Source organism: Lynx rufus, unplaced genomic scaffold (assembly GCF_022079265.1).
Source record: "Lynx rufus isolate CCGP_SWC_20201006 ecotype Redwood Valley unplaced genomic scaffold, mLynRuf1.p SCAF_13, whole genome shotgun sequence".
Taxonomy (NCBI): Eukaryota; Metazoa; Chordata; class Mammalia; order Carnivora; family Felidae; genus Lynx; species Lynx rufus.
Genome location: NW_025814827.1, coordinates 26,403,594 through 26,427,723, shown reverse-complemented (window position 1 = coordinate 26,427,723; position 24,130 = coordinate 26,403,594). Strand labels below are relative to the sequence as shown.

The window sequence follows — 24,130 nt, the reverse complement described above, 5'->3', positions numbered from 1 at the left end:
TTTGTCTGCCGTATTTTAAATCCATGCACGCATGAGCTTCCTTTGTGGGAGGGGAAGGGGAAGGAAAGGGGGAGAACCACGATGGAATCAGAAATAACTGATAGATTTGGGTTCTTCAGCTTGCTCTGTGCTGCATACAAAGTGTCCAAATAGCAAAGACTGAGAAATACTAGGCCAAAGAATTTAGGCCCCAACCCTTGGCTAGTAAATGAGACAGGCCAATGAAACAGACCAATGCTTTCAGTGGCTTTTGTTTTGATTCCACCGGCATAGACACCATCCAAATTCAATGTCAAATTTATTTGATCATTGTAGTGAAAGTGCTACTAAACAGAAAATCTGATAAAGTCAATAACTATCAAGCAAATTGCGTCTTATTTTTGTAACAAGGAAAAACTTTTTTTTTTTTTGGCAAATAGTTCTATAGTTATAGAATATGAAGACACTTAGAACTAATCTCCCCAATATGAAAATGTCCCCAAATTATCAAGTTGAAAGGCACATACCACTGCCCCAGCAGTTCATCCAGGTAGTCTCTAGCATGGGAAATTTTAATTGTGCTTTTAGCTTGCTATCGATGCAATATGGCCTTAAAAAGTGACATCCGTGCATATAATTTCTTCTCAGACGGACCAATCCTCTTCCCCTTTTCTGATTTTCACTTTCTGAAGATCGATCTGTGTTAGTTCTTTATCATATAAAGGACATAGTCCATGATGCTCTTGGGAAAATGTAGTTCTCAGATTGTGCTCTATTTTATCTATCAACCAAGTTTGGATTATCTTTGTATCCTAACACAAAATGAACTTCCTAGAAATATCAGTGTGATGGTACTTCCATATTGTCATTTGTTGGAATGCAGAAGTCCTGGATTATTATCTTTTCTCACTGGCTGTTTAAGGCTTACTTCACTTCCAGAAGAGATGATTGGCAAACTATTATCCATGTGGTACCTGATAAGGTGGCCAACATTATCAAACACATGATCCTTGGTCCTTACCTTGAAAAGGAAGCACAAAGTCCTTAGGTTAAATGATAGTAGCTTCCCTAAAAGATGTAAACAATCAGGAGGAAAAACAGACATATCCTTGAATGAGATACTTGGGCTGAATGAAAAAAAGAAAAAAAGGAAAGGTACTTTCTAACTCTATATCCCTTAGTAAACAATTTTCTCATTCCTCATTACCTTTTTAAAGCAATTTTCTGTCCCAGTCAGAAAAATGGTAAACATTTGTCACACAGTTCAAATTTACAACCAACCTGTTTGCCACGTTACTGTTTGATATATTCTATCATGTCACCATTCCTATAAATATTTAACTGTATACACAAGCATGAATCCCAGGATTACAATTTTGACCCAGCAAGCAGACTGCTTCCAAAATATCTTGTGTCTGTAGGAAGCAGGCCCTTCTGGAGAAGTCCTGCCTCTCCGTGGAGGCTGAACACAAATCCTGTCTCCTGTAAGAAGCCTCCTCAGACCTTCCCAATAGGTATTCTTATCTCCTTCCTGCATTCTTCATAGTAGCTGGTTCATAAATATTTGCTACATGGAACTTCTCGTCTGCATGCCAAAGCAACTCAGTTTCCCAATGCTTGCCTTCTCCCGAGGACTTTCCTCCCCAGTATTACTGTATCCTCACCCTGTGCATGGGCAGAAGATAATACTCTCCATCATGACTCCATGGGCCATAATACAGTTCTGTTTGGAGGGTGGCTGGGAACTGTCAGGGAGTGGGAAGGCATGAGGTCAGAGAACACCTTGTTATGTGATTCTGCTACTTCTCTACAAGGGATTTTTTATTTCTGCTTAGATATTGATTTTCAGTGTATTAAAAAAATACACACTTATTGGAATAATTGACCTCATTTGAATATGATTATGAATTAGATACTGGTAATGTATCAATGTTTAAATTTCTTGATTTTGATCACTGTACTGTCTATGTAAGAGAATATCCCTGTTCATAGGGAATACACACTCAAGGATTAGGAGAAAAAGGGCACAACGTTTACAATTTACTTATCAAACCAAGACTTGGAAACATTTTTATATCCTTCATCTCAACCCCAACCCACGTCACATGAGCTGATCAGTTCTGCCAGTCTGTGTTGTTAATTCCAGTTCACTCTGCTCTCCTCTCTTTGTTTCTCCTACCTCCATTCTGGTTCAGACTTTCACTAGTTTTTACCTCAGATCCCCTAATTACATTCTTCTCTAATCAATCCTGTATACAAATGTCAAATTAATCTTCCAGTACAGGGGTGGGACACCTGCGTGGTTAGGTCAGTTAAGCCTCTGGCTCTTGGTTTCGGCTCAGGTCATGATCTCATGGTTCACAAGTTCAAGCCCCACATTGAGCTCTGCGAATGATAGTGTGGAGCCTACTTAGGATCCTCTCTCTCTCCCTCTCTCTGCCCCTCCCACGTGTGCTCTCTCAAAATACATAAACTTAAAAAAAAAAAACACCTTCCAGTGCAGGGATTATAAACTATCTACTCTCTAGCCAAACATACCAGGAGCTGTTTTAGTTAGCTGGGGGGGGGGGGGGGGGGCGGGGGAGGAGGGGGTAAGGCAGAGATGCCCAATAAAGAGTTTTTAAGTATTTTGAATCAAAAATGGGGAGATTTCCTATAAAAATTTAGTTTTGCGGTTTCTTTGGGAAAATTAAATCTGGCTACACTGGGCCCTTCCTCCAAATGGCAGCAACTGACTGAGGCTGAGTGTGACGGTCCCCCTTACACAGGACATGTGCTTCCCAGTTAGTTCATCACAGCCCACCACACTCTATGTTCATTCCACCATTTGCCCAGCTTTACGCACTTATGATACAGGCCAGGCCCTGCAAACATTTGCTGCTGTGACCCCAATCACACTTCTGTGTGTGTGTGTGTGTGTGGAGAGAGAGAGAGAGAGACAGAGAGAGAACAAAACCATAACATGAGATCTACCCCACAAACAAATTTTTTTAATTTTTTAAAATGTTTTATTTATTTTTGAGAGAGAGAGACACAGCATGAGCAGGGGAGGGGCAGAGAGAGAGGGAATCCGAAGCAGGCTCCAGGCTCTGAGCTGTCAGCACAGAGCCTGACGCAGGGCTCGAACTCATGAACCGTGAGATCATGACGTGAGCCAAAGTTGGACACTTAATCACCCAGGGGCCCCAACTTCACGAACAAAATTTTAAGTGTACAATATAGTAAACTCTAAGCACAATGTTGTACAGCAGGTCACTAGAACTTTTTCATCTTACATGACTGAAACCTACACCCAGTAAACAACAACAACCCATTGCCTCTGCCTCACCAGGCCCTGGCAACTACCGTTCTACTTTCTAAGAGTTTTCACTACCTTAGATATTTCATGTAAGTGGAATCACGCATTATTTGTTGTTCAGTGACTGGCTTATTTCAATCAGAAGGATGTTCTCCAGGTTCATTCATGTTTGTAGTATGTGACAGACTCTGTCATCTTCTGTACGGCTGGATAGCATTCCATATATATAACTTGTTTCCACTTCTTGGCTATTGTGAATAATGTTGCAGTGAACATGGAGGTGCAAATGTCTCCTTAAGATCTGGATTTCAATTCTTTTGGGATAAATACCCATCCAATAAATATGGATCATATGAGAATTCCATTTTTAATTTTTTGAGGAAACTCCGTACCATTTTCTACAACAGCTACACCATTTTACATTCCCACCAATAGGACACAGAGGTTACAATTTCTGTACACCCTCAACAACACTTGCTATCTTTTTGGTTTTTTGTTTTGTTTAATATTTATTTATTTATTTTATTTTTTAACGTTTACTTATTTATTTATTTATTTATTTATTTATTTATTTAGAGAGAAAGAGCATGCACATGTGTGAGTAGGGGAGGGGCAAAAAGAGAGGAAGACAGAGAATTCCAAACAGACTCCACATAGAGCCCGATGTGGGGCTCCATCTCATGAACCATGAGATCCTGACCTGAGCCCAAATCAAGAGCTGGACTCATAACTGACTGAGCCACCCAGGTGCTCCTGTTTGTTATTTATTATGGCCATCCTGATAGGTGTGAGGTGATATCTTACTGTGAATTTGCATTTCCCTGATGATTATTGTTGTTGAGCATCTTTTCAAATACCTGCTGGCCATTTGTATGTCTTCTTTGGGAACGTGACTATTCAAGTCATCTGTCCATTTTTTAATCAGATTATTTGTCTTTTTGCTACTGAGTTCAAAATTTCATCATATGTTTTGAAAATTAACCCCTTATCAGATATATGGTTTGAAAATATTTTCTCCCATTCTGATTGTTCTTCGCTCTGTTGATTGTTTCCTTTGCTATGCAGGATTTTTTTAGTTGTATGTAGTCTCACTTGTCTATTTTGGCATTTGTTTGTATTTTTCAGTGTTATATCCAAGAAATCATTGCCAAGAACAAAATCATGAAGTTTTTCCTTATGTTTTCTCCTAGGGGTTTTATAGTTTCAGATATTACATATAAGTCTTTTATCTATTTTGAGTTAATTTTTCTGTGTGGTTGTAAGATAAAGGTCCAATTTTATTCTTCTTCAGGTGGATATTGTTTTCCCAAAACCATTTGCTGAAAGAGTATTCTTTCCCCATTGTGAATTCTTGGCAACCTTTGCAAAGATCATTTGATCATACATAAATAGGTTTATCTCTGGGTTCCCTATTCTGTTCCATCTATATATCTCTCTTTATTCCAGTACTATATTGGTTTGATTACTCTAGCTTTGAAACCATAAGTGTAATGTCTCCAACTTTGTTCTTCTTTCTCAAGATTGGCTATTTTGGGTTCTCTGTGGTTCTGAGTGAATATTAAGATCGTACTTCTATTTCTGTAAAAACTGCTATTAGAATTTTGATGGAAACTGCATTGAATCTGTAGATTAATGACATTTTAACAACATGAAATCTTCTTATCAATGAACATGAGATGTCTTTTCATTTGTGTCTTCTTTAATTTCTCTCAGCAATGTTTTGAAGTTTTCAGTGCATAAGTCTTTTGCCTCCTTGGTTATGTTTATTCTTAAGTATTTTACTTTTTTTGATGGTATTGTAAATGAGATTATTTTCTTAATTTCCTTTTCAGAGTGTTATTATTATTTACACATGCAACTGATGTTTGTATGTTCGTTTTCTATTCTGCAATGCTGCCACACTTGTTGATTAGTCATAACAGGATTTTTGTGGAATATTTAGGATTTTCTACATATAAGATTCTGTCACCTGTGAAGCAATTATATTACTTCTTCCTTTCCAATTTGGATGCCTTTTATTTCTTTTTTCTTCCCTAATTTCTCTGGCTAGTACTTCCAGTACTATGTTGGTTGTAGTACTTCACCACTAAAAGTGGTGAGAGGAAAAGATTTCTGTTTTTTATGTGGGGTATGATATTAGCTGTAGGCTTTACATATATGGCTTTTATTATGCTGAGGTCATTTCTTTCTACTCCTAGTTTGTTGAGTGTTGTTTTGAGTTTTTTTAATCATGAAAGGGTGTTGAATTTTATCAAATGCTTTTTGTTCATCTATTGGGATGATATGATTTTTATTCTTCATTTATTAATGTGGTGTGCCATATTGATTGATGTCCTTTGTTGAACCTTCCTGGCAATCCAGGGATATATCTTACTTGGTCATGGTGTATGATATTTTAGTGAACTACTGAACTTTGTTTGCTAGCATTTAGTTAAAGATTTTTATATATATGTTCATTAGGCATATTGGCCTGTTTTCTTTTCTTGTAGTATCTTTTTCTGGGTTTGGTATATGGGTAAGGTAGGCTTCATAAAATGAGTTTGTAAGTATTTTGTCCTCTTCAGTTTTGGGGGGTGGGGAAAGCTTAATAAGCATTGGCATTCATTCTTCTTTAAATGTTTGAAAGAATTTACCAGTGAAACCATCTGGTCCTGGGCTTTTTTTTTTTTTTTTTAATGAACAGTTTTTGATTAGTGATTCAGTCTCCTTACTAGTAATTCATCTGTTCAGATTTTCTATTTCTTCATGAAGAAATCTTGGTAGGTTGCATATTTTTTAGGAATTTATCCCTTTCTTCTGGGTTATCCAATTTGTTGGCATATAATTGTTCTTAATCTCTTATAATCATTTAATCTCTATGGCATCAGTTGTAATGTCTCCTCTTTCATTTCTGATTTTATTTATTTGCGTCTTCTCTCTTCTTAGCCAACCTAGCTAAAGGTTTGTCAGTTTTGTTCATCTTTTCAAAACACCAACTTGTAGTTTTGTGGATTTTTCCTATTATTTTTCTATTCTCTTTCACTTATTTCTGCTCTAATCTGAATTATTTCCTTTCTTCTGCTACTTTTGGGTTTAGTTTGTTCTTTTTGTAGTTCCTTGAGGTGTTAGAATGTTTATTAGAAAGCTTTCTTTTTTTTTTTTTCAGTGTAGGCATTTATCACCATCAACTTTCTTCCTATTGCTTTCACTGTGTTTCATAGATCCAGTGTGTTTTTCATTTCCATTTGTTTGCAAATAGTTTCTAATTTCCCTTTAATTTTTTCTTTGACACTGGCTGTTCAATAGTGTATTAATTCTGCATATTTGTGAATTTTCCAGTTCTCTTTCTGCCATTAACTTCTAGTTTCATTCCAGTGTGATCAGAAAAGATACTTGGTATAATTCATTCTTCTTTAATTTCCTAATGCTTGTCTTGTGACCTAACATGTGATCCATCTTAGTATTTGTGATCTAACAGGTGAATGTTCTGAGTATGCTTGAAAAGAATGTGTATTCTGCTGCTGTTGGGAGGAATGCTCTGCATATGTCTGTTAGATCCATTTGGTCTATAGTGTTGTTCAAGTACTTCTGACTGCAGGTTCTATCTATTGTCAAAAGTGGAGCACTGAAACCTCCCACTATTATTGTATTACTATTTCTCCCTTCAGTTCTGTCAACGTTTGTATCATATATTTGGGTACTCTGATGTTGAGTGCATATACATTTATAATTGTCATATCTTTCTGGTGAATTGATCTCTGCTCAGGTCATGATCTTGGGGTTCGTGAGTTTGAGCCCCACATCAGGCTCTGTGCTGACAGCTCAGAGCCTGGAGCCTGCTTTGAATTCTGTGTCTCCTTCTCTCTCTGCCCCTCCCCCACTCTCTCTCTCTTTCTCTCTCTCAAAAATGAATACACATTTTAAAAACGCAAAAAATAAAATAAAGTGAGTCTCTTCTAGACAGCATAGAGTTGGATCTTGCTTTATATCCATTCAGCTAGTCTATATTTTTTGACTGGGGAGCTTAATCCATTTACATTTAAACTAATTATTAATAAGGAAGGGCTATTACCATTTTGTTAACTGTCTTTTGCCCAGGATTGTTTCTGTCTACAGGCATCCTCTGCCCAGCCATACATCTTTTATCGACTTAATATCATTCTTCTGCTCTGTCTGTTCCTGTGCTTCCTTTCCTATTCTCCAAATGTACCCCTTTAAAAAATTTTCTGTCCTTCAAGGTTCACCTTACATGTCAGACCCTGCAAGAAGCCTTTTCAGTGTGCCTCAAAGACAGTATTCCTCTATGCTGAGAAATACCATAATACTTTGGTTGAACCATTCTTATGTCATTCACACTTGTGTTATAATTATTTAAGTATCTGTTTTATGAAATTATAAGCGCCCTGAGAGCAAGGACAATGTACATAACACTGAGCAACAGTCAACTGTGAATCTTTGTACTTCCATGTAGTAGGTATTCATTTAATTCACTAGATTGAACTGAGAAGAGTGGACAGAGCTGTCCTCTACCTGAACCTCCAGGGTGGTTCCCTCTCAAACCCCTCCACTGGCCTCTAGTTAACACTTCCTGCTCCAACTGGAGGGTTCAAGAAAAAGGAAACCCTTAGCCTTATCATGCTTCAATATCAGGTTTGGGATCAATCATTCAGAGTAACCTTAGTTACAACAACCTGTGAAAAACATAAGAGGTCAATGATACCTTGCCTTCAGGATCCACCAGGAGAAGATGCTTTGCCTGGCCTCCCTGAAGTCCACTTAGCACATACTGACCAGGAGATGTTGCACTTTCTCGAACCAAAAAGTCCCCATCCTTTACCAAGAGGCTCTCTGCTGCCTTCCTGCTCAGCTTGCCATGGTAGCAGTCTTCATTCCGCAGCTGCTGCTTAATGTGTGGCAAAGAATGTGAGCTGGCAGGCTGGGCCGTGGCACCTGGCTGAACAGTTTCTGGTGCTTCTACAGTCAAAACACAAAGAGAGGCATCACCAAGCTACCTCCTCCTTCATTCATTCATTCATTCATTCATTCATTCAGAAAATATAACCTGAGGCCCTACTGTGTGTCATGCACTGTTTAAATAATGCTGCTTCTAGAACAAATGGAGTTTTTGTTTCCAGAACTTCCCACAGGCTTTAATTTAATGGTAGGACCAAACATTGCCTTTGGCTTCTGTTGGCAGGAAAGACTTGACCAGGTGCAGGAGTTTTCCTTTCAGATGAGAAATGGGACTGACCTGCGAGAATTGCTTTCATAACTGCAGAGAGAGGCACTCTATGTCCCAGGGGCTGTATGTTAAAGAAAAAAGAGGCTTACGCAGTACCTGGATCAAAGATAACTTTGAACACATTCCCAAACTCTTTGAAAATGCCTATGGTAACTTTGGATTATGCCCACTTTTTAGTATTTAGCTTTTTATTTTTTAAACCAAATTACTAATGTGCTTCAGAGATACCTCTGACCAAAAACTTCAAAGCTATGCTGAACCTCACAGCATTCCTAGTAAATGACCACTCTGGTGTTTGTGTCACTCACCTGCGTGGATAAAGCACAGTTAATCAGGTAAAATAAGGCAAAGCATCAAGGAGGCCATGGTCTGATGCAGTTCCCCAATGTTCTGCAGAACAAATACTCTCTAGAGTTGAGGGCAGAGGGGATGAAAAGGTATATCCGGGTGGCATGTAATAGTGTTTTGATATTCATGGTAATAATAATTATTATGCAGTCCTCATTTATCATATATGATAGGCAGCGCTCAGTGCTCTACACATATCTTGTTCGGTTCTCAAAACTAGACAGGCAAGGAAATGGATCTTTAAAAAGACCACATGAATGACTCAAAGTCACACTGCTAGTATGTTGTAAATCTGGGGTTTGAAATGACATCTATTTGACTCCAAAGCCCAGGTTCTTAATCGCCACAGTCTAAAACCCTTGCCTTAAAAGTGAAAATCTTTCCATTATCAAAAGTGGTCTAGCCAACTCTACTTCTGCAGTACCTACAATGGTCCCAAGTAAAGAGCAAGCCTGGGGTGCCTGGATGACTCAGCCGGTTAAGCATCCGACTTCAGCTTAGGTCATGATCTCATGGTTTGTGGGTTTGAGCCCCCCATCGGACTCTGTGCTGACAGCTCAGAGTCTGGAGCCTGCTTCAGATTCTGTGTCTTCCTTGCTCTGCCCTTCCCCTGCTCACACTGTCTCTCTGTCTCTCTCAAAAATAAATAAACATTAAAAAAAAATACCAAGGCTATCAGGATGATATACAGCATCTCCAGAAGTAATAAAAATTCTTAGGTCTGAATCCAGGTAAAAGTTGTATGGTTTACATGGCAAATTTACTAGGAAAATAACTGCAGAAATCAGACTTTGTCTATTTAAATGCAAAGGATCTTTTGCATAGAAGCCACACTTCATCTTTATAAATGCAGAAGTGTGTTTCCATGTCCTTATGCAAGGGTCTTGCAAATGAGAAATCCTCTTAACTCTAAGTTCTACAACTTACACGTGACAATCTCATGAAGTCATTGATACAGGCAACCAGTCCCTGCAGACATAACCCAATTCTCCTGTTAATATGTTATAGTTTTGTCGCTACTTAAGAACTCCTCTCTGCATAGCACGATTATGATGCAGCATTCACAAATGTGTCTTTTTGAAAATATCTTGAGTCTGTATTTAATGGCTGAAAATATTCTCCTCCACAATCAGGTCTATCCATTGTTGCCAGAAAAAGTCTGAAAAAACGTGTCCAGATTTGATAAATAATAAATGAAGTTGGCCTTAGTCCTGCTTGCTTTGAGGCATAATAGAGAACTCTGATAAGTAGTTGCATGTGTGTTTGTGTATGTGAGAGGGAAAGTGTTTGTGTGAGTGGAAGAGAGATACATGCATGCGTGTGTGGGGGCACACATCTTAATGCATGATGGCTTTCAGTTTATTCTGAGATAAGGGTGGAGAGCTTTTGGACAAGGACAAAACAAAAGAAAAACAGACATGATATCATCTTGAAAAGAGGCAACAGATCATGGGCCAGCCTGAGGATATGGACAATATTTTCCTAACACAGTTTCCCAGATTAGCACCAGAATAGCACACACTGTGCTGGGACATTTCAATCATCTAAAAATTTGCTGAAAATCTACTTTTCCTAAAACTAGAATATCTGAAAGATTTTTTTTTAATTTGTTTTAATTTTAAAAGTTGTGCATGCTACTTGTTTTTAAAATCTGGGAAACAGAGAAACAAAGAAAAATAATCACCTGTGGTCCCATCACCAAATACAACTACTCTTTAACATTGTGGCACATTACCTATTAGCAACTCCTTTCTCACATAATGTTGACTTTGAGAAAGATAATCATAATTTAAATCTAGTTATTTACATAAAATTCCCATAGAAAATTTAGTAAGTTATTGACTTAATATAATTAATAACATATTTTCTCAGAAGTAGTGAAGATCAAGGATGCAACATGATTATGGCCACTCTACATTTAAGTGAGACCTAAAAAGAAAAAAGTGATAGGAATCATAGAAGAAAGCAATCATGTCATCTTGCAGTTCCCATAGCAACTGAAAACATATTTTTCACAATCAGAAATTTGGGAAAGCCCAAGACAGATATGAATATCCACACCCATAAGTATCTGATGGGCAAAACCTCAGACAGGGAGCCTAGGGCTTAAGGAAGAGAAAAATATCTGACAAGCAAAATCAAATTAAACAATTGCACGTAATCCCAGTGATAAAGAATAAGACATTTAAAGAAACCAATGTGAACTGTGAAGACAGCATACTGATGCATTCAATTTTTAAGTAGCACATGTGACTGGGTATTTTGGGGTAGAAATGATTATTATATTAACAAAGGGCTGAAAAAATAGATGTCCATCAATAAGGGGATGATTATATAAACTATGATATACTCATATGATACAATACTATAAAACAATTGAAAATAACAAAGATTTGTTCATCCAACATAGGAGGACATAAATATGTAAAGCAAATATTAACAGACTTGAAGGGAGAAATAGACAGCAATACAGTAGTAGTAGGGGACTTCAATACCCATTTTCAACAATAGATAGATCATCCAGATCGAAAATCAGTAAGGAAACTTTCGACCTCAAAGTACACATTAGACCAGATTGACTCAACAGACAGTGACAGAACATTTCACCCAAAAGCAATAGACTATATACATTCTTCTCCAGTGGACATGGGACATTCTCCAGGATAGATCATATGTTAGGCCACAAACAAGTCATAATACATTTTTTAAAAATGAAATCATATCAAGCATCTTTTCTGACCACACTGATATGAGAAATCAATTACAAGAAAACTAGGTAATTCACAAATATGTGGAGATTAAACAGCATGTCACTAAACAACAAACGGGTCAAAGAATAAATAAAAAAGTAAATCATAAAATATCCTGAGACAAATGAAAATGAAAAAAACCTATGAGATCCTAGCAGAGGCAGTTTTAAGAGGGAAGTTCATCGCAATTAATACCTCCATTAAGAAAACAGGGGTACCTGGGTGCTCAGTCAATTAAGCACAGAATTCTTGATTTGGGCTCAGGTCATGACCTTACAGGTTCCTGAGATTGAGCCCCAAGTCTGGCTCTGTGCAGACAATGCGAAGCCTGCTTAGGATTCTCTCTTTCTTCTCTCTCCCTCTCTCTCTCTGCCCTCCCCTGCCACTTGCGTGCATGCACATGTGCTCTCTCTCTCTTTCTCTTTCTCTTAAAATAAATAAACTTAAAGGGGTGCCTGGGTGACCCAGTTGCTTAAGTGTCCGACTCTTGATTTCAGCCCAGGTCATGATCTCACAGTTCGTGAGTTTGAGCCCCGAGTTGGACTCCGCACTGACAGTGTGGAGCCTGCTCAGGATTCTCTCTCTCTTCTTCTCTCTCTCTCTGCCCATCCCCTACTTGCACATACTCTCTCTCAAAATAAACTTAAAAAAAATTAGATAGTATCAATACTAGTAATTCCCTTCTGCCAAGTTTGATGAAAATAAAGATTGTGTTGAGCTTTTCCTACACAGTGTGATAGGATTAATTGGGGAGCCCAGAAGGCATGCTTGGGAGATACTACACTCATGCCTCAAGATTTGTTTTTGTTTGTTTTATTTTGTTTTACTGAACTAATCAGTAAGCTTTTGACTGGAAAAGGGAAGCTAAGTATGCCTAAGTAAGGAAAGAAATATCAGGAAACATTAAGGAGGAAAGGTTAAAAAGTATATTTCAGATATTTTGCAGAAATTTATGTATAAGGTTATCCCTACTCTATCTTATTTCATTTTATTAAATCAACATTATTTATACTTTTAGAGTTGGAATTAATTTTTTTGGAGAGAACAATTGCATCAGGGGGGCCAGGAGGGCTATGGTACACTATATCCTAATAGGAAATAAAGACTGAAGAAGTACCTGAAGCCTTTATTTAAACATGTTCCCTCCAAGTCCGGGAGAGGCAAAAGGATGACAAAAAGGCTGAAATCAGTAAAAATGCATTTTGACATTAAAATTTTGGACAAAGCTGGCCTTATTTACTTTCAACTAATGACAGGAATGTTAATATACATTGATTTTACTTTTTCATATTATTGAGTTGTCCATGACAAAAGACAAAGGTTCTTTGTTTACATTATAAAGATTTTTTCCTGCTATGCTGTGCCTTTTATTCCCATGATGTATTCATTCCATAACTGGAAGCCTGTTTCTCCCACTCCCTTTCACCCATTTTGCCCAACTCTCTTCTCACATCCCCTCTGGCAACCATCAGTTTGCTCTCTGTATTTATAGGTCTGATTCTGCTTTTTGTTTCTTTATTCATTTCCTTTCCTTATAGAGCCCACATATGAGTGAAATCATATAGTGCTTGTCTTTTTCAGTCTGACTTATTTCTGACTTAGCATAATACCCTCTAGGTCTGTCCATGTTGTTGCAAATGGCATGATCTCATCCTTTTTTATGGCTGAAAAACATTCCATTACACCACACACACACATGGGCTAGCAAAAGGACTTTCCAAAGGACTGGTTCTCCATCTTTGGAGTGAACCAAATGTGGTTCACCCAAATTTGAACCCAACACACTTTAATATTTTATAAAAAGCATTATTTATTTATTTATTTTTTAGTTGATCGTAGGCTTTTGGTTTGTTTTGCTTTTATTTATTTATGTTACTGTGTATGCATTTACCCCTGGAAGCAATTTAGCAGGAAAATGGTATCTGTCTTATTGCATTTAACTCACAGTATATGGCTGAAGAAAGAAGCCATCTTATTTTAGTGTTCCATAGATGACTTACCAAGGAGTTTCGAAATGAATAAAATTAAAACCATCACTCAACAGAGCCAAATAATGGTCACTGTTCCTCACACAAGCCCACAAATTCAAAATTATCTCCTGGCTTTGACCATCCTTCCTTCAGCAAGAGCATGCAGCGAAAACCAAAAGTTGGGACCCAGTTTAAAGTATTTGAAAAGATTATTCAACATCAAAGACCCCAAACCTTGAAATCCACAATATCTCCCAAATTAACTGTGGTACAAGATTGAGGTAAGAAAGAATCCTTTTTGCTCCCTGAAAATGAGACCAAGGAAATAGTCTTCCTGAAAATGAGAGCCAGTATAGTGAGATGAATAGTGGCCCCCCCCAAAATGATACATTCAGATCCTGATCCCCAGTCCCTGTGAATGTGGCCTAATTTGGGGAAAGGGTTTTTGCAGATGTAATTAAGTTAACGGTTGCGAGGGGCGCCTGGGTGGCGCAGTCGGTTAAGCGTCCGACTTCAGCCAGGTCACGATCTCGCGGTCCATGAGTTCCAGCCCTGCGTCAGGCTCTGGGCTGATGGCTTGGAGCCTGGAGCCTGTTTCCGATTCTGTGTCTCCCTCTCTCTCTGCCCCTCCCCCGTTCATGCTCTGTCTCTCTCTGTCCCAAAAATAAATAAACGTTGAAAAAAAAAAAAAAAAAAAAAAGTTAAGGGTTGCGAGATGGGATCTTCCTGGCTTTAGGGCTCACCTAGAAGAGAAAGGGATTGTCCTAGAAGAGACAGGAGAGAGAGGTTTGAGAATGGAGGTGAAGGCCATGTGAAGACTGAGGCAGAGAACTGATGTGTCCACAAGCCAAGGAACACCAAGAATTGCCAGCCATCAGCAGAAGCTAGGAGAGAGGCATGGAGTGGATCCTCCTCCAGAGCCTCCAGAAGGAACCACCCCAGCTGACGTCTTATTGAGGACCTCTGGCCTCCAGAACTGTGAGAGAATAAATTTTCACTGCTTTAAGACACTCAGTTTGTGGTGGTTTGTTACAGCAGCCACAGGAAACTAATACAGATGGCGAACAGCTACTTACTCTGACGGTGCCACGGGCTCCCCAGGGAGTGAGCTGAGCTTTGATTTGGGGAAGAGCCAAGTGTACTTTGAAGACCCTGTGTATTTATGTAGCAGGGGTCATTGAGGAAATCCACTCGACACGTGTGCTTCATCAATGAGGCATCTCGTTGGCACTGCCCTCCTCTCTCCTGTGCGTTACCTGTAGTGATTAGTTAATGATCAATGGATCACGTTTTTACTTTGTAAACAACACGTAAAATTGTGTTTGAGTCTAGAATTGATAGGAAGGGAAAAGCCACCCTCATCCTATACAGATTTGAATACTGACCTCTAGATTTGACCTGTAAAAACAAGATAAGCACCAGGCTTTGAAGGAAAGCACCATCTCTTTGGCCTCCCAGGCCTTCCCTCCCCATCCCTCTGCTGACCCACTGCTTCAACACCAGACAGGAAACAAATCAGGAAGACCCAGGAGAGGAACAGCCAGAGAAGAAAGGGAGCCAGCTGTCTAGCAAACAGCACAAACTACACACAACACTGCTCAAGGCCGCAGTCCAGGAACCAAGAAAACACACGTGCCATACAGAACTTGAATATCTATTATTTAAACTGCTTTTCAAAATAAGATAAAAAGAGAGAGGGAGGCAAACCACCAAACACTCTTAAATACAGAGAAGAAACTAAGGGTTGCTGGAGGAGAGGTGGGTGTGGGGAGGGGCTAAATGGGGGCTGGGCATTAAGGAGGGCACTTGTTGGGATGAGCACTGGGTGTTGTATGTAAGTGAAGAATCACTGGTTCTACTCCTGAAATAATTATTACACTATATGTTAACTAGCTTGGATTTAAATAAAATTTTAAAAATAAAAAATAAATAAGTAAATAAACTGCTTTTCAAAAAACTCATTACATAATTATTAAGAATGGAAAGTCTGTCTCTCCCTATGCCCAAAGTTTTGTTTTGCCAAGCTGAGCCTTGAACCAACTGTTGACATTTATTCTGGCACTTAATGGAAAGAAGAACTCACCCCTCAGGATATCTCCTTTTTCCCTCTTACTCTGTCCCCTCATCTTCCATTCTATTCCATATACTGTGGCCAAAATGATGTTTTTACAACTGAAAACCTGATAATATTTTTCAGCGGTTTAAAAACCCCTTACCTGCTTCCCATTGCTCTTTGGATACAGATCAAACTCTCCAACAAGCCCCAAGCCCTGGTCCTGGCTACCCAGCTTCCCTTGCACCCCTGTGCTCCTCAGTCACACTGACCTTCCTGGAGGCTAATCTCCACCTCAAGGCCATCTTCTCTGATTGACATGCTTTTCCCTCACCATTCTCCATCACCCTCACCCTTCAGGTACCAGTTTAAACATCTCTTTCTCAACAGAGCTTTCTCTGACCTTCTCAGACTAGATTAAGTCTCTCTGCTTTCCTAGAAGTTTGTTCACCTTTGAAGGCCATATCACAAGAGCAAATAATTCTATTATGTCATTTTGTTTAATACCTGTACTACATCTAGACTGCGTGTTCCATGAAGACAGAGATCCTGCCTCCTAACACATGCTTGCCACATATGACAAAAAATAGTTACTGAATGGATGGATATTAGCACCGTATTTCAGTACCTGGTGCATGAAGTATTTTGTACCATCCAGATGGTTCTGTCCTCAGAAAGCCAGGATAGAATATTTTTGTTTTTCCATTTAAACAGGTACATTTATATTTTTGGCCAGATGTGCTACAAGATCACCACCAGGCTGATCTGAAGTGGTGACACTGACATTCCATTGTCTTACCATAAAACATCAGTTTTTCTATTGTTTCAGTCCTTAAACTCCTGGATGTGGTTCAGAAAGGACCAACTTTATACTGGATTTCACATCATGATGAGCAGTGCTATAATTTTTATAACATAAAATATGGAAACCCAAGGGCACACCAAACAGGGGAAGCCCAGTCAGAAGGCTACAGGCTTACTACCTACTCCTCCTTTCCTCCTGGCCTGTCTGCCAGCTGTTACACATCACCGTGTCCCCTGTCATACCCCTGAGGGAAGAGTGAGATTTCTAAAGAAGCAGGGGTGGTCAGGGCACTTCATTTCTTTGTTGCATTGTGCAACATATGGCAGTGTCCATTTGCTTGGTTATGAATTATGTTATCTAGTTTAAACTTACGCCCATAAATGGACAAGTGGCTAAAAGATCACCGCAAATATCAAAGATTGAAGGTCATTCTTTTACTCTTATTACAAACTCCTCCTTGGCTGTATTATGAGCTTATAAACAAGAATGATCTAATTAGATAGGAACTTGGCCTCCCAAAAGTTAAAATTATCAGGATTTGAAATGTGGACATACGTCTATTTTCTTTGTCAGTAAATGTGCTAAATGTATATTGGACCCTGAGATATTATCTAACAATAGTATTCAGCCACTGTAATTATCAAGGCATTTTAAAAATGTTTATTATCATTAACTCTAACTTTGAAATTTTCTATTTTCATGTGTGTGTTAAATTTTTTTTAATTTTTATTTATTTTTTGACGGAGGGAGAGCAAGCGGGGGAGGGGCAGAGAGAGAGGGAGACAGAAATTCAACCAGGCTCTATGCTATCAGTGCAGAGCCTAGTGCAGGGCTCAGACTCATGAACTGTAAGATCATCAACTGAGCCAAAGTCAAGAATCAGATGCTCAATTGACTGAGCCACTCAGGCACCCCTTGTGTATGTTTTATAACACATGCATAACATATTAGCATATGTGTATATAACTTATACATGATTGGTTTATCATTTATTTAGGAGTGCCTGCTCATAAAAATGTACTGAAAGCAGACTACGATCAAAGTGTTGTGGGGCACCTGGGTGGCTCATTTGGTTAAGCGACCAATCTTGGCTCAGGTCATGATCTCACAGTCTGTGAGTTCGAGCCCTGCGTCAGGCTCTGTACTGACAGCTCAGAGCCTGGAGCCTGCTTCAGATTCTGTGTCTCCTGCTCTCTCTGCCTTTCCCCCACTCGTTCTCTCTCTCTCCCTCTCTCTAAAAAATAAATAAACATTAAAGAAAAACTGTGGTAAGAGGTCTGCTTCAAAATCAACATGGACCTGAGTTCAAATACTTGTGATACTTCTTACTGTTTGTATGGTTTGGGGTAAGTTATTTACCTTCCCTAAGCGTCAGTTTTCGTATCTGTAATATGGGGATGCCTAGCTTAAAATATGGTTGTGAGGACTAAATGAAAGAACGTGGATGAGACACTTACTGAGAATGGTGCCTGCCTCATAGGGATGTAGTAGGGATTCGATAAATAGTTAATATCTGCTCATTTACATGTGTTCATTGATGCTGGGGCTCTGCACATGGTACTTCTCTCCTGCTGCAATATCCTCCCTCCCCTTTCTGTACCTAACTCCTATTTGTCCTTTAAGATTCCATCTCTTTCAAGAAGCCTCCACGTTAGGGACACATAGGTGGCTCAGTTGGTTAAGCATCTGACTCTTGTTTTTGGCTCAGTTCATGATCTCGTGGTTTGTGAGTTTGAGTCCTGTGTCAGGCTCTTTGCTGACAGTGCAGAGCCTGCTGAGATTCTCTCTCTTCCTCTCTCTCTGCCCACCCCCTGTGCTCATGTGCACAGGCTCTCTCTTTCTCTCCCTCTGAAAAATAAATAAACAAAAACATTAAAAACAAAAGAAGGGGCACCTGGGTGGCTCAGTCAGTTAAGAATCAGACTTTGGCTCAGGTCACGATCTCATGATTCATGGGTTTGAGCCCCACATCGGGTTCTGTGCTGACAGCTCAGAGCCTGGAGCCTGCTTCAGATTCTGTGTCTCCCTCTCACGCTGCCTCTCTCCCACTCACACTCTGTCTCTCTCTCCCTCTCTGCCTGTCTCTCTCTCAAAACTATATAAACATTAAGAAAAATTTTTAAAAAGAAAAAGAAGAAGCCTCCCCCTTAGACCTTCCCTCCCCCAGGCCGTTTCAAGGGCCCTCCATACTATAGGTGTCTGTTTACTTGTCTGTCTGTCTTCACCTTGAAACTGCAAATTCCTTGAGTGCTTAAGGAGAGACTAGAACCCATTTATCTGTTGTATACTCTGCATCTTCAATGACTGGTATGAAGTAGGTGCTCATGTTTGTCAGCTGAACAAACAGATAATGAATGTCCACTTGGTCTTCCTTTCTCAGCATATTTGACCCACGTTCTGAGTCAACCTTTAGCACAAGGCACTGACTCGTCTGCCCCTCACAGAGTATGGCATGAACCGACCACATCAGGTTTACCATCCCATATGATTATACAAAAGCATCAATGTCTAAATCCAGTGTCTCTTGAAAACAACCATTCCTCTTTTTTTTTTAAATGCACTATTTCATTTAACTCAGCAATGTTGCCTTAAATTAAAAAAAATTATATATATATTATATTATATTATATTATATTATATTATATTATATTATATTTCAGTCTATACCCAAAAATCTTTCTTGGCTAAAGTGTGTGGTTGATGAGAGCTTAACCACACATGACAACCATTATGCATTCCAAACTTTCTTTTTGCCAAGTATTACTCTGAGAACCTATCCAAGCTGCCTAAGAGAAGATTTGTGGCAAAAAATAAATACATACTATACACAGGGTATACACTGTAAGTACCAAAGTTTTTTAAGTACAGGCCCTTAGGGTTTGTGGTAATTTAATGTCTTTTTGATTAAAAATATCAATATTTCCATTTGAACTTGGAGGTCTGGGAAACATTATTCTGTTTTACTAATTAATTTTCTCCATAAGGGAATTTAATATTAAGAAATGGTATCTTTTATAAGTCTGGTGATAAATATAATTAACTCCTTGAACAACCAGAAGCCTATTGCAGTATTTATAATATACTGGAATTCAAGTTTTAAATCAGTATTTGAACAAATAAATGTCCTGGGAGGAAAAAGCCAAACCTTATTGAAAATATTTGCATAGGTGTTTCTCAAATGATTATGTCTAAAACTCTAGGAAAAGCCATAAAAATTATGCATTTGGTATTCTGGCAACTGCTATTAAATTGCTCACTGGTCAAGAATTTCAGATCAGTTTTTATTTTTATTATTTTTAGAGAGAGAGTGTGATCAGGGGAGAGGGGTGGGGGGGGCGAGAGAGAGAGGGGGAATCCCCAAGCAGGCTCCACACTCAGCACAGAACCCGACGCAGGGCTCAATCCCTTGACCCTGGGATTATGACCTTAGCTGAAATCGAAGGTCAGATGCTCAACTTACTGAGCCACCCAGGCGTCCCTCAGATCAGTTTTTCAACATATGCCCAAGTAGTCACAGGCAGGCCTCAAGATAGGAACATCTGATTTCTGGGTATCTGTGGATGAATGGACATTGTAGTACTAAAGTCCTTCCTACCACAATAGGAGGAGCCTTGATTGTTGTGGCCTGTGGAGCAAGGGTCAAGTCCTTCAATCCCTCCTAGCATTCTGGGTCCCTGATGGAACTTAGAACCTGCTTTCCTTTTTCTGTTTGTTTGTTTTAAGTTTTTAATGCTTGTTTATTTTTGAGAGAGAGAGAGAGAGAGAGAGAGAGAGAGACATAGAGTGTGAGCAGGGGAGGGGCCAAGAGAGAGGGAGACACAGAATCCGAAGCAGGCTCCAGGGTCTGAGCTGTCAGCACAGAGCCCAATGCAGGGCTCAAACCCATGAACTGCGAGATCATGACCTGAGCCAAAGTCAGCCACTTAACCAACTGAGCCTCCCAAGCGCCCTGGAACCTGCTTTCCTAAGGAAATAAGGTTATAGCTCCATGATTTTCAGGGGAAGAAAGTATGCAGTTGGAGGACTTTTTCGAAACCACAAACACCATCTCTCACCAGCCCAAGATCTTTAAAGGTTCCCAGCTATGAGCTGTTACCTTAGGGCCACCACAAGGAAGGCAGCTCTGTACTGGTTCCAGGCTATCCCACAGTCAGAGTGCAACTGAAGAACAGGCACTTACTATAGAATTTTCTATTGGTGTGTTTGTCATCACAAAATATACATTTAAGCTTCAGTACAGACAAACCAGAACAGTAGAACGTGGTGTACTTATCTAGGAAATAGCCATCATGGCTAAAATTAATTCTGGAATTAATTCTAGAAAAATATGTTCCAGACTCCAAATAAAGGTTTATGAAAAAAGTCTGTTCATAAGTTTGGATTTGCTTATATTGGCTTAGGGCATATAGAAACCATGAAAGAATAAGGGGTTACATCGTTTGTTGGTTTAAAGGAGAAATAAAACCAAGGTAAATAGAAACAATAAACTGGATTCTATGACAAGGTTACACTTACAAAAAGAAATGTCTTAAATAAGATTGAAACAATACCTCTATATCTATTAATTCCTTTATAAATGTTCCTCAGGGTTCTATCCTATGTCCAAGACTCATCTATCTCGCCTCCGTACTCTCTCTGTGCAATGATCTGGGAAGTGGTCCTGGCACAGTCCAGAAAAACCAGGAATGCTGGTTCCCACTCATACTGTTTTTTCTCTTTCTCTCCCTCTCTCTCCCCTCCTTTCCCATTTCCTTCTCTAAGCCTGGATAATTCCCATTCATCCCTCAGGTCCTGGTTTGGTTGTTTTGTTGTAGAGGTAAGTTTAGGGAGACCCCCTAGAGCCCCTCAGATTAAAAAAAGTTACATTTATTCTTGGGAGAGAGAGACAGAGGGTGAGGAGGGGAGGTGCAGAGAGAGAGGGAGACACAGAATCCGAAGCAGGCTCCAGGGTCTGAGCTGTCATCACAGAGCCCAACACATGGCTCGAACCCACAAACCTCAAGATCATTACCTGAGCTGCAAGTCAGATGCTTAACCTACTGTGCAACCTAGACACCCATAGAGCCCCTCAGATTAAGTTAGGTTTCCCTGGTATTTGTTCCCATAACATCTTAGGCTTTGAAACATCCATCTATTTGTAAGCATTTGATTTAGGTGTGTCTTACTTGTTAAACTACAGATGATATGAGTACCAGTTGTGATTCCATCCCTGCCACCTAGCACAGCGCCAGACTCTAAAGAGGTCCTTGTAGTCACAGATGATGTGTTGAATAAATGAAGAATATAGAATGAGATCAAAGAGCATGTGGAGATATTTCCAAGTGAGCCTCAGCACAGGTACAAAATGATTATAATATTACAGGGCACATGTGGTAGGTTCCTGACTTTTAAACCCGTAGGTTAGGGATTTCCAAATAAGGAAAAGGAGGGAAGGTGGGAGGAATACAGATCTTAGGGAGCACAGTTGTAAAAACACATTTTTACTTACCATTAATTTGTTGTAGTCACATTACTAAAAGGTTAAAATTCTAAGTAACTTTAAAGAATGGCGAGGAATTTTAATGTCTATCAAAAAGAACCATATTTTTTACACAATGGACTACTACGTGGCGATGAGAAAGAACAAAATATGGCCCTTTGTAGCAACGTGGATGGAACTGGAGAGTCTGATGCCAAGTGAAATAAGCCATACAGAGAAAGACAGATAACCATATGGTTTCACTCTTATGTGGATCCTGAGAAACTTAGCAGAAACCCATGGGGGAGGGGAAGGAAAAAAAAATGAGGTTAGAGTGGGAGAGAGCCAAAGCATAAGAGACTCTTAAAAACTGAGAACAAACTGAGGGTTGATGGGGGGAGTTGGGAAGGAGGGAAGGGTAGGTGATGGGCATTGAAGAGGGCATCTTTTGGGATGAGCACTGGGTGTTGTATGGAAACCAATTTAACAATAAATTTCATATATTAAAAAAAATTTTAAAAACGAACCATATTTTTAAATAATTAACAATACTGTCTTAGTTCACTACTCCTACTATTTTTGCATGGTAGAGGAAGGTAGTAATCACAGCTGTACCTAAAACAATAAATCCTCATGTATCCCCTGTGTATAAAAAATAATAAAATGAATAGATTACATTGGCATAATTCCATAAGAAGTATGCAAGTATTCTTGGAGGTGACTACCTTGTAGGTGGCAAGTTCCTGCTAATTTGAGTCCCTACGTGTGGTTATCCAACTTTATCCCCACAGTATTATTTAGATCATCCAGTTATCCACTCCTCTAATGCTGCAAAACTTTGCTTCCCAAAGAAATAAGTACTTTCAGCAATTTATAAGTATTAAATGACTAACTAGCAGCAAAATTTTATGAAAACATACTTCCAATCTGAGAGGTGATGTTCTACATTTGCATTGTGGAAAAGTTGTGCCCCACATCAATTATCGCATCCAGTAAAAAGACACTGAATGCCCTGGGAAACGTGGGGTAGTTGGCCCCTAACTGGGACTCTCACCTTTCAGATTTCTTTTTGTTTTCGATGCCAAGCAGACAAAAAAAGTTTTATCTTAATCCTAATGGACTTGACAAGCATCAATTTTCACATTAGCTTAACGTCTGATCTTCTTTGAAGTGGAGCTGTCTTGAGTTTTAAGCAGAGAAAACACCTTTTCAGCGAGACTTTTCATGATGTTAAAGCAATCAAAGACCTCAGGAGGTAGAATGACAGTGTGGTCAAGCACACAAGAGTGAGGGGAAACCATGAGTCTCCCAAGTGACACACATGTGGCATTCTGGGCCTCTCAGAACGTGGGATGCAGCTGAAGCATTATACACCTGACTTTCCCATGAAGTATTTCAGAGCCAAGGCCACACACAACCATATGACTTACAAGGAACAACAAGACTGGCAGATGGGGAAGGACAATTGTACCTACCTATTGCCCTGCTTTGTTCTAAACAGTTCTCGTACACACTGCTGCACTTGGAGTTTCCAGGCTGCACGAACAACAAATTGTGAGACATTTACAAACATGGTATACGTTCATAAACTTGCCAAAAAAAAACAAACAAAACACTAATAACAGTCCTGGAAGAATACAGCAGACAGCTCCACTTTCTGACATAGTTAGTGTCTGACAGGTAACAAAAGGAAGGTGAGATTTTGCATGGGGAACATAGACTCCTAAGATAGAGCACTGTGCGGGGGCTGCAGAGGTGGGTTTGAGGCAGAGCTGGTTGTAAAGGCTGCTGATGTAAGGCCTGCATCCTGAGCATCACTGCTTTTGTTAGGGAGGTCCTATTCCAGGACTCAATCCAAGTCTCAGCCAGAAACTGTGAAAGTGTGATTTCCAGGACACTTGTATAAACTCTCAGTATTTAGCAAGCCTCTATCTAACAGTGCATTGGCAGATTGGAGCCCTACTCTAATGAGGTTTGTGCCGGGCTCACTTTCCATCCTTAAAAATGTCATCCATCAAAGGGTTGCATTAATATATATATATAGATATATAGATATAGATATAGATAGATACAGATATATATAGATATATACAATTCAATAATGGAATGGGATCACTGATGCCTTTGAGAAGGGCAACATCTATCCTTTAGAAAGATTAATCCGGCAGTACCATGCAGAAGGGTTTGAGAGAATGAAACTGGAGACAAGGAAGGGGCTTTCAGAATCATCTGGGCACATGAAGGCCAG

The 24,130-nt window shown here is 39.4% G+C and overlaps 1 protein-coding gene across 1 annotated transcript in view; it reads right to left on the bottom strand.

Moving 5' to 3' along the window:
- Nucleotides 1-24,130, bottom strand: part of SHC4 (SHC adaptor protein 4) — a 123,901-nt gene continuing 99,771 nt past the window's right edge. Inside the window, exons 9-12 of the mRNA XM_047075141.1 lie at nt 23,358-23,418; nt 14,643-14,822; nt 7,977-8,230; nt 1-1,000 (exon numbers count right to left, since the gene is read on the bottom strand). Coding sequence (XP_046931097.1) covers nt 845-1,000; nt 7,977-8,230; nt 14,643-14,822; nt 23,358-23,418 — 651 coding nt within the window. The 3' untranslated portion in view covers nt 1-844. The remainder of the gene's footprint in view (nt 1,001-7,976; nt 8,231-14,642; nt 14,823-23,357; nt 23,419-24,130) is intronic.